We start from the raw sequence: 15317 nt of genomic DNA on the forward strand, positions 1-15317 counted from the left end.
GAAAACTTAAAGAAAACAACCACCACTGGGGAGGGGGTTAAAAAACCCCTCAAAATAATAGAAGCAGACTTGTAGCTTTAAGAAACAAATGCCTTTTAGTGGCCATGGTGGGCATTGCTAGGTAACCACAATAGTATTGCTCTCATTAAAGCTTTGCTTTCAGTAAAAGGCAGGGGGGGAACCGTTCAACAAAAGCCAGGGCAGTGTAGTGGTAAGAGATTCAGTAGAGGATCTGGGCCACCCCAGAATCCTCACTCTTCCATGGAAATTCACTGACCTTAAAACAGTCACACACTCTCAGCTCAACCTGCCTCACAGGATCTTCATGTGGATAAAACGGAAGAGAAGGCAATGATGTTTGCTGCTTTGGATTGCCGTTGTGGAGAAGTGTTGGGTTTAAATGACGTAAATAAAAAAAAAAACTATAGCTGAAGATGGGGAGGCAGATAAAACATCAAGGAAGAAATTAATCATCTAAATCACGCACTGCTAGCAAACGGCTATTCCAGAAATGAAATCAGAAGGGCCATTAACCAAACAAAAATCAGAAAACTCTCCCATAGGAAAGGTATTCTTGTCATTTATTAAAGGAGTCACTGATAGGATGGAGAAACTTTTGAAAAAACATAACCTACAAACAGTGTTTAAACCCACCAAGAAAATACAACAGATGCTACGATCAGCAAAAGACAAAAGAGACCCCCTCACCTCTGCAGGAGTATATCGTATATCTTGCAGTTGTGGACAAGTTTACATCGGGACAACAAAACGCAGCATACAAACAAGGATAAAAGAACATGAAAGATACTGCAGACTTGGCCAACCTGAGAAATCAGCAGTGGCTGAACATGGACTGACCCAAACAGGACACAGAGTCTTATTCCAAGACACTGAAATACTGGACAATTCTACCAACTATTTTGTCAGATTGCACAGAGAAGCCATTGAAATTCATAAACATCAGCACAACTTTAGCAGAAAAGAAGAGAGTTTAAGAATGAATAAGGCTTGGCTTCCTGTCCTGAAAACCTCCAGACTAACAAAGACTACAGTGTCTACAATAGCCATGCGGATTAGGTTTGGATTCCACATGTTAACAGATCACTTCAGGATACAATGGTTCCACATTAACATACCACACCCTCATTAGCACATTATCCTGATACTTACAGGACAATGATTAGCACATTACCTTTAATACTTTGCAGGACAATGACTCAGCTCAAACCCAACCCCCTTCTGACTATACATTACTCTTCCTACACACTTGACAGAGACACTGTCCTTCAGTGTTAATCCTCTGAAAATGCCTACCACAGCTGCTGGTGAAACGTCAGGAAAGAAAATACCAAGACCACAGTCACACAGCCCGGATAAGCTACAAGAACAGATAAAACATTGGTTGGTAGGTAGGAAGGAGAGAAGAAAGCAGGGTAAGGTGAGGGTGTGGGGGCTGCCAAGAGAAGAGAAAGAAGAAATAGTGTAGGGAGAGGGATACAGGGAAAAATGAGATGGCCCCCACAAGTCCTTGCAGGTTCCCCAAAGCACAACTGAATCTGGCCTGGCAGCTAGCACTGTGCATCCGGGTCTTCCCCTGCCCAACATCTGGGCCCACACACACATTTTCTGGAGAGAGCCTGCCGGGGGGAGAGATGCAGGGAAAGCTGAAGATTGGGGACAGATAAACTTAAGAATGGCTAATGGGTGGGAAGGAGAGAAGGAAGCAGGAAAAGGAAGAGGCTATGAGAGAGAGACTTGAAAGAGGAGATAATGGGGAAGGAAGAGGAAGAGACACAGCCATGTTTTGGTGAGGGCAAATAGCTATTGGGATCAAGAGAGAAAGGTGGAAGATTTGTGGAGGATAATTGCTTTCTAGATGATGAAACAAAAATTGCAGAGGGAACATTTATTTATTTAGATATTTGGATCTTGTGTGTATATTTGCTTGTCATTGACTGTATTATTAAAGATTTGATTTCATATTTGTATCCTTCTTTTCTCCTGTGCAGTCCCAAAGTAAATATATTGGCTCTGTTTTTCTTCTATGAACAGGGAGAGAAATTGATTATAGATGAACAATTCCAGAACAGTACGGAAAATATTTGTCACTGCACTAAGTACAAATGTTGTAAGTAGACAAGGTGTTTTCAAGGCATTCTGTTCATTTATTTTTTATATCCCCTTTCCGCTCAGAAATTGAATGTAAAGTGTGACGTATCAAAGATACCCCAGTTAAGCCAGAAAGGTTTCATATGATGCTGCTACATCTCTCATTTTTTTAATATGAGATTTGCAGGTGGCCTAAAAGAACAAATGCCAGTATAATGGGTAGATAGTGTTTAAATCCATATGGCATCCTATGGGAATCCAGGGCATGTTCCTTCAGCCATTGTAGAGAGAATATGGCTTCTTCTCTAATTCATTCACTGCTCTCAAAAGCCTTTAAGAAAATCTTTGTAGGTTTTTATTTTACTGGATGAGTTGGTGGAAATCATTGGTTTAATCTTGTTATATATAAGGAAGCTAATGGGATCCAACAAAACGCCACTGAGATTACTTTTGTTTCTCATGGTTCCTGTGAATGTTTGAAAGTTTTGTTTGTTATATTTTTATCCCTCCCTTCCCAATTAAAGCCTGGCTCAGGGTTGCTAACAGAATTACAATTGAAATAATATCATATAAATAATTAAAACATTAGGTTAGCAATAAAAAATAATGGCGTCCTGATCGTGGCTTTCAGATAATGGTGTCATTTCCAGGTTTGGAGAAACCTTGCGTACCCAGGGTGGGTACGTGCTAGCACCCACTTCATTATCTTTGCTCTAAAACAGTAATTTTAATCAATTTTAACTATCTAAAATGATTCAATGTATGTTTTGTTTTTGGAAATTTCTTGCAGTGAGAGACAAAGTGTGCCTGAACAACGAGAGAGGTGTTCTGCTTCCAGGACAATCCATTGTTGAACACACGCCTGATGGTGTTTGTTACACTTCTTATTGCACAAATGTCATTGATCCAGTTACCAAATACTTCCGGATAAATATCTCCTCTGTAGACTGTGTGGCAAGGTGCAGATCGGTAAGAAGTTCAGAATTAAACAATGAGTTTTTCATGGTAAGTTAGAACAGGGGTGTCAAACATACAGCCTGGGGGCCGGATCCAGCCCCTTGAGAGCTCTTATCCGAGGCAGCCACCCTGTACACTTGATCTGGGATGGCGAGGCATGGCCTGGCCCGACCAGGTGACATTTATGTCATATCCAGCCCTCGTAACAAATGAGTTTGACACCCCTGAGTAAGAAGATCCATCCTTATGAATAGGAAACAATTTACATAACTATAGGAAGTGTTTACCTTACTTATCTTAAAAAGGTAAAGGTCCCCTGTGGAAGCACTGGGCCATTCCTGACGTCACATCTCGACCTTTACTAGGCAGACTTTGTTTATGGGGTGGTTTGCCAGTGCCTTCTCCAGTCATCTTCCCTTTACCCCCAGCAAGCTGGGTACTCATTTGACTGACCTCAGAAGGATGGAAGGCTGAGTCAACCTTGAGCTGGCTACCTGAAACCAACTTCCTTTGGGATCGAACTCAGGTCGTGAGCAGAGCTTTTGACTGCAGTACTGCAGCTTAACACTCTGCGCCACGGGGCTACTTTACTTATCTTACTTACCCACATTCTCGATCATATCTTCTAATAAAAGGAAAGTATTTTTAAAAGTGAGACTAATTGTAATTTATGGATAATTGTGCTATGTTGATAGGAAAAGGAAAGGAACTTGTGCACGACAAAAATCAGTCATTTGGAGAAGCACACGTTTCTGGGCTGAGTAGGCATAGAACCCTGAGTCCTATCCAGTACTGTATACTGTACTATTAATACAATAATGCATTTAACATAATAGTATGACTTGATGTTTTAATAAGTTTCTCTGTGACCCAGCATGATGTCATGATATAAATGTACAGGCTTAGATCCCATGGAAAATTTCTGATAATGGAAGACAAGTGATAGTTGCCATTCCCCCCTCCTTCCAACCCTGTCTTCTAGGAACAGCATCTTGTGGTTCATTTTGGGCAGCAGTGGGGGAGGAGGCAAGGAACTGCCATTCTGCTGATGGAAATCCTTTCGACTAGTGGAGGTTTACCACGGGATCCAAGCCACAGTTATAAGACTGATGTCTTGATTTAACCTATAGTTGGAGTAACATTCTAATATTTTTATTTTTGTAGAACCAGATATACGTACCCCCAAAAGATTTAACAACCTGCTGTGGACAATGCAAGAACGTGTCTTGTGTTCACTCTTTCAGCAACGGAACAGTTTCACGTTTTAAGGTAAATTGGTATATGTAGTTTTTCTGGTTTTCTAAGTACAGTGTTGAGTTTAGCTTATATATCAAAATAAAAGAATTTGCACTGAAAAACTTATCTTTGCAATCAGTTTGCCTCTGTCAGCAATGCTGATTCTGTGACCTTAGACAGATGATGAGAGGGAGGGCATCTTGGCCGTCTTCTGGTCACTGGGGGTGTGGGGGGGCAGTTGTGAATTTCCTGCATTGTGCAGGGGGTTGGACTGGATGACCCTGGTGGTCCCTTCCAACTCTATGATTCTATGATTCAAACTAGCAGTAACTAGCTATATGAGTTAAGGCAGTATTCTGGAAACATAAATTTGTACATTTCTTGCCTGATGGTGGCACCACTAGATGTGGGATACTTGCTGTAAAGACCCCACATATTTCCTATGAGCCAGGCAGCCTGATGAGGTGGAATACTAGAAATATTTATGGGCCACAGAAGCTTATGCTTCAGTAAATCTGTCGGTACAAGTGGTATAAAACTCATTTTTGTCCAGGTATAACGAAAGCTCTGGGATATTACTATTTCAGCTTCACAAGAGGCAGTTTAAGAAAAGGTGAGAACCAGTAGTAGTAGTAGTAGTAGTTGAATAGTATTTGCTTCCCATATGAGTATACTGAACTGCAGAGATCACATGGAAATCTATAGGACTGAGTTAAGACCTTATAGGAATAAGTAGTTTGAGAACTGCAGCTGCCATACTGCATCACTTCAAGGATACAGGGCCGGTGCTACCATTAAGCAAACTAGGCGGTTGCCTAGGGCGCAGACCTCAGAACTGGCCCGAGGGGCACAATTTTAAACAGATTCATTTCTTGCAACTGACAATTTATATTATTTATTTTAAGATAAGTACCACAACAGTGCTATAGATTATAATTAATTTTAACGTCTTATAAAAAGTTTTGTGCTTTAATTTTTCTACAAGACATCTGTTTTTAAATATTGGTTAGCAATGGGGGGGGGGGGGCACAAGTAGTTAGCCTTGCCTAGGGCATAAAAATGACTGGCACTGGCCCTGCAAGGATATATCTGGAAATCTGGTTTCTAAGAGAAGCACAGAGTCTGGTGCATTACACAGTATCTGGTGCTTTGAACCTTAGGGAAGGTAAGCAACTGCTCCCTCAGTGTAAACATTTGAGCATGTTCTTGCTATAAACCCAGCTTTTCTTTTCTTTCTGCAAATTCTGGTGGCATCTTAATGCGCTTGTGTTTCTGATGATTTTAAATGTTTGAACAGCCTGGTACGAGTTGGGTTTCGAACTGTGTCAGATATGACTGCACACACACACCAGTTGGACCTGTGCTAATTACATCTTCGGTCAGTTGTCCACCCTTTAATGAAACAGAATGTGTGAAGGTCAGTGCTTTATTAATTTTTCATATGATTTCAGAAAGTTTGTTTTTTCCCCTCAGGGAATTTTTAGCTATGTTCACATGAACACACATGAACCCATGAAGCTGCCTTATACTGAATCAAACCCTTGGTCCATCAAAGTCAGTATTGTCTACTCAGACTGGCAGCGGCTCTCCAGGGTCTCAGGCAGAGAGGTCTTTCACATCACCTACTTGCCTAGTCCCTTTAACTGGAGATGCTGGGGATTGAACCTGGGACCTTCTGCATGCCAAGCAGAACCTCTACCACTGAGCCACAGCCCCTGTTCATTAGAAGCACCAGATAGTGAAGGACCAGAATGCATCTTATGCTTGCAATGAGCAATGGAATACTGTCGAAAATAGCTTCTGTGTAATGAATTATTCTTATCCTGGCTTTAATAAGTATCTACCATGCAGATCATCACCATTCTATGGGTTCTATGCTACACCTATGGCTGTCACTGGCCAGTAGCTGGCAGGGGATGGATATTCCCAGTAGGATTGCTATGGTCCACCTGGTACATTCAGAACTGGACCATGGCTATTTAGTCATTTATCTGTTTATTTGTGTTATTTACAATCTGCCTTTTTCACAAGAACTCATGGTGGGTTACACATAGTGAGTCAGTACAATCAACAAAATGGGATATTCGGTAACCAGTGCTTTAGGATTTTAGAAGCCTGGAGCCACTAGAAAGAACTGAAGCATAGCATAAGTATTAACATGACACATTAAGCAGTACAAAAATTGCATAATAGGAACCTACTTACAATAAGCTATACCTAGTAGTATAGGCCACAGTCTCTAATCATTTATCTAAGTAAGTTTGTGAACCATTTTGTACAGTATAACCCTACTACCTGCGTGGAAAAGCCTTCTTGAAAAATTCAGTTTTGCATAGTTTGTGGAAAGCCAGGAGAGTGGAAGCTTTCTTGACTGCCTCAGGCGGGCCATTCCACAAGGTGGGGGCCACAACAGAGGAAACACATGTATGGACAGTTGTTGATTTTGCCCATTTGCAGGTTGGCCCCCGCAGAAGCCCCTGTTGACACAAGAAGAGTTGTTGTGGCAGAGCATAGGGGGAGAAGCGGTCACATAAATAAGAGACACCAAGGCTATGAAGTGCTTTATATGGAATAGCCAATACCTTAAACTGAGCCGTAACAAATAAGCAGCTAATGTAGTGTTTGCAGAATGGGAGTAATATGCATGCTCCATCTAGCTTCTGCTAGTAGTCAAGCTACAGCATTCTGGACCATCTGAAGTTTCTAAGTTGATTTTGTGGGGAGACCAATGTACAATGCATTACAGTAGTCTAGCCTCAATGTTAGTGTGGCAGGGATCCAGGTGGCCAAGTCAGCTGTAGCACGGGGCCATCTAATGGGCTAGGCTGAGTTGGTAGAGAGCCGTTTTTGCAGCTGCATTAACTTGCTTCTCCAGTAAAAAAAGACAGATCCAGTGTTAACCCCAAGGTTTTCAATTGAATCAGCAAGGGTCAGTTATTGAAACAATATCCTTTAAGACCTCCACCTTCTCAACCAGCATTACTTCTCTGTCTTTTCAGGGATTAGTTTCAATTGATTCATTCTTAGCCATCAAACCACAGCAGCCAGGCAGAGATTCAGGACCTCTACTGCATCACCAGGAGATTTGGATAAGGATGTACAGAGCTGAGTATCATCAGCCTGTTGACAACCCCCAAAACCAAAAATGATTTGTCCTAAGGGCTTTACATAGAGGGGGATAGTATTGCAAAATGAATAATAAATAATAAATTATGTTACTTCCATTCAGTTCAGAGAGCTTTGTGAAGCAAACCTTTTGGTCCTTTTTTTAAACCAATTTAAAACAATCGTGTATTGTTGCTCTGTATATTCTAATTTTGATTATTGTGTAGCTCCCTAAACAGAGTGACTAGCAGTGCAATCCTATGCAGAGCTACACCGGCCTAAACCTATTGACTCAATGCTCTTAGACTGGTTTAACTCTGTTTAGGATTTCACTGTAGGCTTTCAATGGTTCATATCTTATAGAAATAGGGACTGTAAATTAAATGTTAAATGATTACTTTATAGTGAGTCTGATTTTTTTTCTCCTTTTTTAGGTTGGAGGATATATTGTACCATTCCTAGATGGATGCTGCAAAACATGTAAGTGATCATTGAAAAACTGATTTTCGTGTACATGTGACTAAGAAGGCATTGGTTGCCTTCTAAAATATCTAAATAGCAATAGGCAGAGATGGAAGCAGTACTAATATTTGTTTACCAACTGATTTAAAAAGAAGTGACATTCTGAAGGGCCCTTCTGCTGATGAAGGAAGAAGTCACGATTTTCATAATGCACGCTACCTGGATAAACTGAAATGTGTTTCTTTGCTAAAAATGAGGATTCCAAACCAGTTTAATCCATAGTTTGGTCTGCAGTACATCACTTAGATATTATGACATCTGTGGTCTTTCTAGCATGAAAAGTTATTTAGAATCCTATACAATAAACCAAGCTTGAAAAATCTTTCATTGTGAACTGTTGGAGATCCCTCTAGTAGGCAAGATGAAGGAAGAAAGGTTCCTTTACAATCAGTACTCAGTCCCTTGTCCTCTTGGGAATGCCTCTACACCTGTACTTTGGGAATATTTTGGAAAGGGAAGGGACTGTGGCTAACTGGTAGAGCATCTCCTTGGCATGCAAACGATCCTGGGTTCAATCCCCAGCATCTCCAGTTATAAGGATTAAGAGGTGATGTGAAAGACTTCTGCCTGAGATCCTGGAGAGCCGCCGCCAGTCTGAGTACACATTACTGACTTTGATGGACCAGTGGTCTAATTCATAGTAAGGCAGCTTCATGTGTTCCGTTCCCCCTGGGGTAGATGAGTGTCTCTCCCACTCCCCCCTGAATGAATGCACACAGCTGGTCGTCAAAAGTAGAATATTTTTGCACTAAGCAAAAATGGGGGCAGCTGAAATCCTGCGTTCTATCACTGTTGTGTTGGCTTTGCCCTGACCTGAATGGCCCAGGCTAGCCCAATCTCTTCAGATCTTGGAAGTTAAGCAGGGTCAGCTCTGGTTAGTATTTGGGTGGGAGACCACAAAGAAAGTCTATGGTTGCTGTGCAGAAGAAGGCACTGGCAAACCACCTCTGTTAGTCTGTTGCCTTGAAAATCCCATAAGGGGTCTCCATAAATCGGCTGCAACTTGACAGCACTTTATACACACACACGGTCTTTATTTACTTATCTAAAAGACTATTCAGGATTTAGATTTTGTTTTGGGGACACCTTTGTATCCTATATAATATGTTCAATGTGTAATGTTCTTACTAGGTTCTGCAATATCACAGTTGTTCCCATTCCTTGTTAGCCCAATCACTCCTACACCTAGTGCTAACTGTAACACAGGTACATTTTTAAAAGATCAATAGAAACAAACCGATGAGAACCATTGTTGATTCCCAACAATGTACTTCCTCATAGGAGCGTCATGCCTCAGGCCACAAAATCTAATTGAAAGAAGCTGCATTGTAGTATTAAGTGTTCACTGTTCAGATTTGCACACATATCTTTTCATTTTGCACTGTATGGGCAGTGCATTGTTGTTAGCCAACAATGTACTGTGAGTAGAATGTATTTGCATAGAGTTTAGTTTGCTGCATGTTTAATTTGTCGATTCTAGCTGCATGTTTAAATAGTTGATTCATTTCAGTAATTTCAATAATGATGTAGAACATAGAAACTGCTTTGCTTTTTAAAACTTGCTGTTCAAATAACAGTTCCGCAGATAATATGGCATACATGTATGTTACTGCGCTCAATGGTATAGGGTGAATGAATACCTAAAGATCCTCTTTCCTTATAAAATATTACTGAAATCATAATGTGGTATTTGCATGCACGCGAAGAGCTAAAAACACTGAAATCTTATACAACTAGGCACTTCCACATGGTGTGATTCCACATAACTGGGGATGAATGTGAGGCTAATTTGTAATTCCAGTGCAAAACAGAATTGAAGGGGTGCAGCAAAACGATTTAGAATGGAGTCATAGATAAGTCATCTCTAGTTTAACCGCTACCACAACCTCCCATCTAATTCTGTGCTACACAGTCAGGCAATTTCATTGGTGTCTGTTAGCATTATGGGTATTTATTGGTTTAATACACTAGGGAAGCACTCCTGATTAGGTCTACTCAGAAGTAAGTGCTGCACTGGTTAAAGGTGGGTAGGACAAAGGTGACTCTGCTCACTGGGCGACTTTGGATAGTTCACTCTCACTTTAGCCAACTCACAGTGCTGTTGTGATGATAAAATTGGAGTAGAACCCTAGATGTGCTGCTCTGTGCTCCATGAATGAAGAGCAAGATAACAATAGCCTTCCTGGAAACATCAGGGCCCTGCGGGACCTTAAGGCATTCTGCAGAGCCTGTAAAATGGAGCTATTCCTCCAGGCCTATAACTGAGGACAGCCACAAGAAGATCTATCTTTACTGGCCTCCCCATCCCGCCCCCCACTTTGAAATCTGGGGGGGCTGACCTGCTGACATTTATTGCTGTGGTGCCTAGGTATAGTTACGGCCATCTGTTTAGGGTTTAAAATAGTTTTAATGATTATGGTTTTAAGGATGTACTTATTGGATTGTATTTATGCAATGCTGTGCACCCAATACAGATTGGGGCCTTGTGGCAGTTTTTTTTAAAACTTCAAATCCTTTAAATACAGCATTGGCAGACATGGGAAGGGCCTGTGCCCACAGTCGCTTGTATTTTGGCTGTTAGTTGTATTGAACGAAGCACATTTAACAGTGCCATCCTAAGTGGAGTTCCACCCTTCTAACTTTAATGGACTTAGAATCATGTAACTTTGATTAGGCTAACAGCATAAATCAGTTTAAATATAACCATTCCAGCTTCTGATATAATGTATAAATGCTGTTGATTTTTTTAGTTGTTACTTGCTTTTTTCTGGTACAGTTAGAAGTAAGACCAAGGAGAGTAGAAGAGCTGTATGTTTTTAATAAAGATTGATTGATTAATTGATTGACCAAGGAAATTCTTCTCAGCTGTTCTGCTCACTGTGTGACTGGTGGTTACAACATATGCAGTTACAGGGACTTTCCTGCTTAAGTAATGTGAGAAACTGGGAACTGATGTTTTCCAATCAATTCACTCTTGGCAGGCAAGGAAGACGGAAAATTCTGTAAAAAAGTCACTGTTAGAATGACAATACGCAAGAACGACTGCCGAAGTAACACACCGGTAAGTAAAGAACCATCAGCTCATCAATACTCTTCATAGCCTATTACCATTAATAAAGTTTAGTATTATTACTTACTGGAAATAATTTATTCATAGGTTTTTTGTGTGTGCTTATTTCAGGTAAACATTGTTTCCTGTGATGGAAAGTGCCCTTCAGCCAGTATATATAATTATAACATCAATGCATACGCAAGATTCTGCAAATGCTGCAGAGAACTTGGACTGCATAGACGAAATGTGCAGCTATATTGCAGTAGCAACTCAACCTGGGTCAGCTACACAATTCAAGAACCCACAGACTGTTCTTGCCAGTGGTCATGAAGGGATGCTAAAAGAAGTCAGGAAATTGATTTTACTCAGATAATTATATATAAAAAAGCATTAACATCTCATCTTTTGAAAAATGCAGTTACCCACAGTTATAAACAGAGCCCAAGTTAAATATGTATCAATCCCCTGGTATGTTGTGTTTAGGTCAACGTTCAGCGACAATGATACATTTTTTGAACACAGTCCCACGAATAGCTGCTCCTTTCGAGCATTCAGTGTTCTGAGTGTGAATTCTTATGACATTGATGGCCAGTTTACAGGAGTATTTAAACGATTGTGGTAAGGAGTCTACCCATGTGAGCAATGTAATATGTGAGGAGAGAATCCACATGATACCATGGCAGCAGTTATGATAAACAGGAAGTAAGTTTTCACACTTCCCTGTTCAATAAAGTTGCTTTTACAGTATTATGAGTATTCCTTATTCATATCTTACACTATTCGTCTGAGCATACCAACCATCTGAACAATTACATGAGCAAACAAGTGGCTGACTGATACATGAATCAGTCTTTAGAACTATTACACAGAATGGCTCCGAACCAACTGTTAGAGACTGGTCTCTGGGTATATCTAGTGCATCCCCATGTACTGCCAATTCAGTGTTGAAAGATGGGCCTTGCAGTGCAGGTCATGCTGTGCATCCAAAGGCACATCCATATTAGTTGTGCGTGTGTGGAATGCAGCTTCTGCTTGCAGCCCTCTATTGGATCAGGACAAATGGGTTACTCTTAGTCCCTGTTTTTATAGCTAGACATTTTTATTACTTATCCTTCTTAATCAATTGTTACAACACAGTTCAAAGTTTTGCAGGATTTGGGGGCTTGTTAATTTCATAAAGTTCAGTTCTTCAGTGACACGTGCCAACTTTCAAAAGGAAAGGGGTTGCCTTCAAAAGACACAACGAGATAGATGGTTTGGTGTTGCTTTCAGTTGCACTCTGGTTCATTTGGTGTCAATGGCACCACTGCTTTCTCAAGATTCTTCAAGTGGTGAAATGCCTAGAATGTCATGCAGTACTGAATGTAAACATATTGCGAAACTTACAAGGAGGATTGTAAGAAAGATTTTCAAGGCTGTTCAGCATAAATCACACTGCTAATACAAAAGAAGGCAAATGATACAATTACAGGCATTTTTATCAGGGAAATATTTTTAATATTAATAACTATATATGTATGTATATACAGATTCCCTGGTACAAAATGATTTCTGACAGTATTTTATGGGGTTATGTAAAAGCATATTTTGTAGGAAATGTAGAGCTACTGTTTTGACATTATCCAGCTTAAATATTACACATCTTTTGCCTTCTGAGGGATATCATATTGCACAAGTGACTTGCTCATTTTTATAAAGAGGATGGTAGCAATCTACAAAACAGCACATATGAGGCAGGTGATCCCCCCCCTCAAAAAAACCCAGTAGCATTCCTTTGCTACACTAAGCTGCTTTTGAAAATCAGGAGAATTTCAAGAACAGTTGACAATATAGCATGGAAGAATGCTATTCAAAGAAAACAACTTGAAAATAAATGCTTCTGGTCACACCTGAGTAGCTTTCTGGATTGTAACTATGCATTTCAAATCAAAAGGAGAGATGTTATAAAAGATTTTTGTCATAGCAACAAAAATTCAAGAAGACTTAATTTGATCAAATGTTTGATTAATTGAAGGTGCTGTTTGGTTAATTATGTTTTATGAAACTAAGGCAAATAAAATTATATGGGAAAGCTTCCAATACCTTATCTCAGCTTTTAAAAAAAGTTTAATATAGCCAGTTTGCAAATCATATAGTTTTAAAACAACCAGTCTCTAAGCTTGTAACAGGGTATAGTTTCTTAAAGAAACAATTGATCAAAAAGCAAAACATCTCTAAATCTCTATTAAAGACATGACATTTAGTATTTCTACCTTGGCCCTAATGAAGTCATGGAGTTTGCACAGCAGGTTATCAGCAGGAGACTTTCTCATGGATTCCACCACTAAACCTACCCAAAATACCCATATGCCAGACTGCTGATTCATTTTACCTAAATCTAATTGTTAGTAATCTGGTGCATTACTAAGAAGGCTTCCATAATCCACTAATAGAGTTTGACCATTCTTCTGAGAATCCCTGATAATATAAGTTGCAATTAAATAAAAAATGATTAAAGGAAAGGTCACAAGAATTTGTTTGCTATTATTTTTTACAAACTATACATGATATTCACTGTAATAAGCAGGAAGGCTTATATTGATACAGTTAGTTGTTTGGATAGTGGGTTAAATGTAACAATACTCTTTTACATCTGTATCCTTCATGTATATTTTGGTTGTACAGCTCTTCACTCAACTTTTGATATACAACTTTCCCATGTGGCAATTTCGTTTCTTCCAAGGCATCTATTTTATTTTGTCCCAACAAAATTTACAAGAGAAAAGTCACATTTTACACTAAATAATAAAAATTAAAAGCATCCTTGTGTTATCTGTCCTGTAAATATTAAAAAGTGACTCTTCAACAAAGTATTCATGTGTGAGGTTCTCTACCAAGATGACATCCCATGACAATTAACTGAGAACACATAGGAAGAAGCTTTTGATGGCAGTCCACCATCTCCAAAACTCTGTATTGTGATATATTCACAATTTAGAATGAAATAATTGTAAAATTCTGCTTTGTCACTCACACTTGGAAAATAGCTGAAGGTACATGTCATCCTCCTGACATTATAAAGTCATGTGGCTTGGATCTGAGGTTCATGGTAGTGGATCATTCACTCCTTCCCCTTCTTGCAGCCAACCCTCTACATCTACATTACCATGCTTCTGAACGTCAAGGAACCTTTGACAATGATGTGCCATACTGCACTAGTAACTGCAAAGAGTAGGAAAAGAGTCTCCACAGTCGTTGGCAGAGGCTTTATGAGAATTAGGGAGCTACAGGTGGGAGGTGAGAAAGATCCAATTTTGTGGTGTTTCATTGGTAGTTGTAATCTCATTGTCAGATATCTCAATACTGTGTGCTGGTCATTTTCTGAATGCTTCTCTACACCCAATTTCAAAACATAAATAGGGAATTTCAAAACATAAATAGGGAAGTGTAACAAGCGTCCACCTTTTTGAATAAAAGGTTTACATGAATATAAAAATTGAACATAACCATTTTTACTCAATGTATCATACATGATGGTATGAAAGGCTCCTGCTGTTCCAGTGGACATATGAACCAGTTCTGGTTGATTTAAACGTTGGAGAGTATAGGCCATAGTTACTGCTAGCAATGGTGAATGGTTAGCAGGTTTGTTTTGATGTAAGCATTTTTCATGTTAAGCATGGATATCTAGGGCCCTTTGTGTTTTCATAATTATCTTACTAATAGAAGAAACTGGATATAAATACATTTAACTGTTTTACAAATTTGATCTTCCCTAATGCAATTTGTTCCACATTTTATGTTTTAATTATAACAGTAGCTTAAAGAACACTCTTGCTCTTGATCTCTCCTTCTTAATCCCACAGCTGTGTTATCTAAACCCTATTCCCTTTTAGCAGCTGCGTTGTTGACTTCTTCCTTCCTAAAGAGGACAAAAGGCAGACAAGTAGTTTTGAAATTAACATTTGATCAGGCCCTAATAGGCCAGATCTCTAGGCTGCCTGTGTGCAGGGTGAACTCCTTAGAGGCATTTGCTTCTACGGGGTGTCTTAGGGTTGCCAAATACCAGGTAATAGCTGGAGATCTCCTGCTATTATAACTGATCTCCAGCCGATAGACATCAGTTCACCTGGAGAAAATGGCCGCTTTGGCCATTGCACTCTCTGGCATTGAAGTCCCTCCCCTCCTCAAACCCCCCCCTCAGGCTCCGCCCCGAAAACCTCCCGCTGGTTGCAAAAAGGGACCTGGCCACCCTAGGGTGTCTGGATGCAGCCTCTGAAGTATATTCCTTCATTTAAAGGAATTGCTGTTAACTAACCTGCTAAAATGTCTGGCACTATTTAAAAAGTAGTGGCTT

General features: G+C 39.9%; 1 protein-coding gene across 1 annotated transcript in view; it reads left to right on the plus strand.

Moving 5' to 3' along the window:
- The window catches only part of OTOG (otogelin), a 112032-nt gene extending 100690 nt beyond the window's left edge, over nt 1–11342 (plus strand). Inside the window, exons 50-56 of the mRNA XM_056851946.1 lie at nt 2053–2132; nt 2904–3078; nt 4231–4335; nt 5600–5719; nt 7842–7887; nt 10911–10990; nt 11111–11342. Coding sequence (XP_056707924.1) covers nt 2053–2132; nt 2904–3078; nt 4231–4335; nt 5600–5719; nt 7842–7887; nt 10911–10990; nt 11111–11311 — 807 coding nt within the window. The 3' untranslated portion in view covers nt 11312–11342. The remainder of the gene's footprint in view (nt 1–2052; nt 2133–2903; nt 3079–4230; nt 4336–5599; nt 5720–7841; nt 7888–10910; nt 10991–11110) is intronic.
- Nucleotides 11343–15317: the final 3975 nt, after the last annotated feature.

Source organism: Euleptes europaea, chromosome 6 (genome assembly GCF_029931775.1).
Source record: "Euleptes europaea isolate rEulEur1 chromosome 6, rEulEur1.hap1, whole genome shotgun sequence".
Lineage (NCBI taxonomy): Eukaryota > Metazoa > Chordata > Lepidosauria > Squamata > Sphaerodactylidae > Euleptes > Euleptes europaea.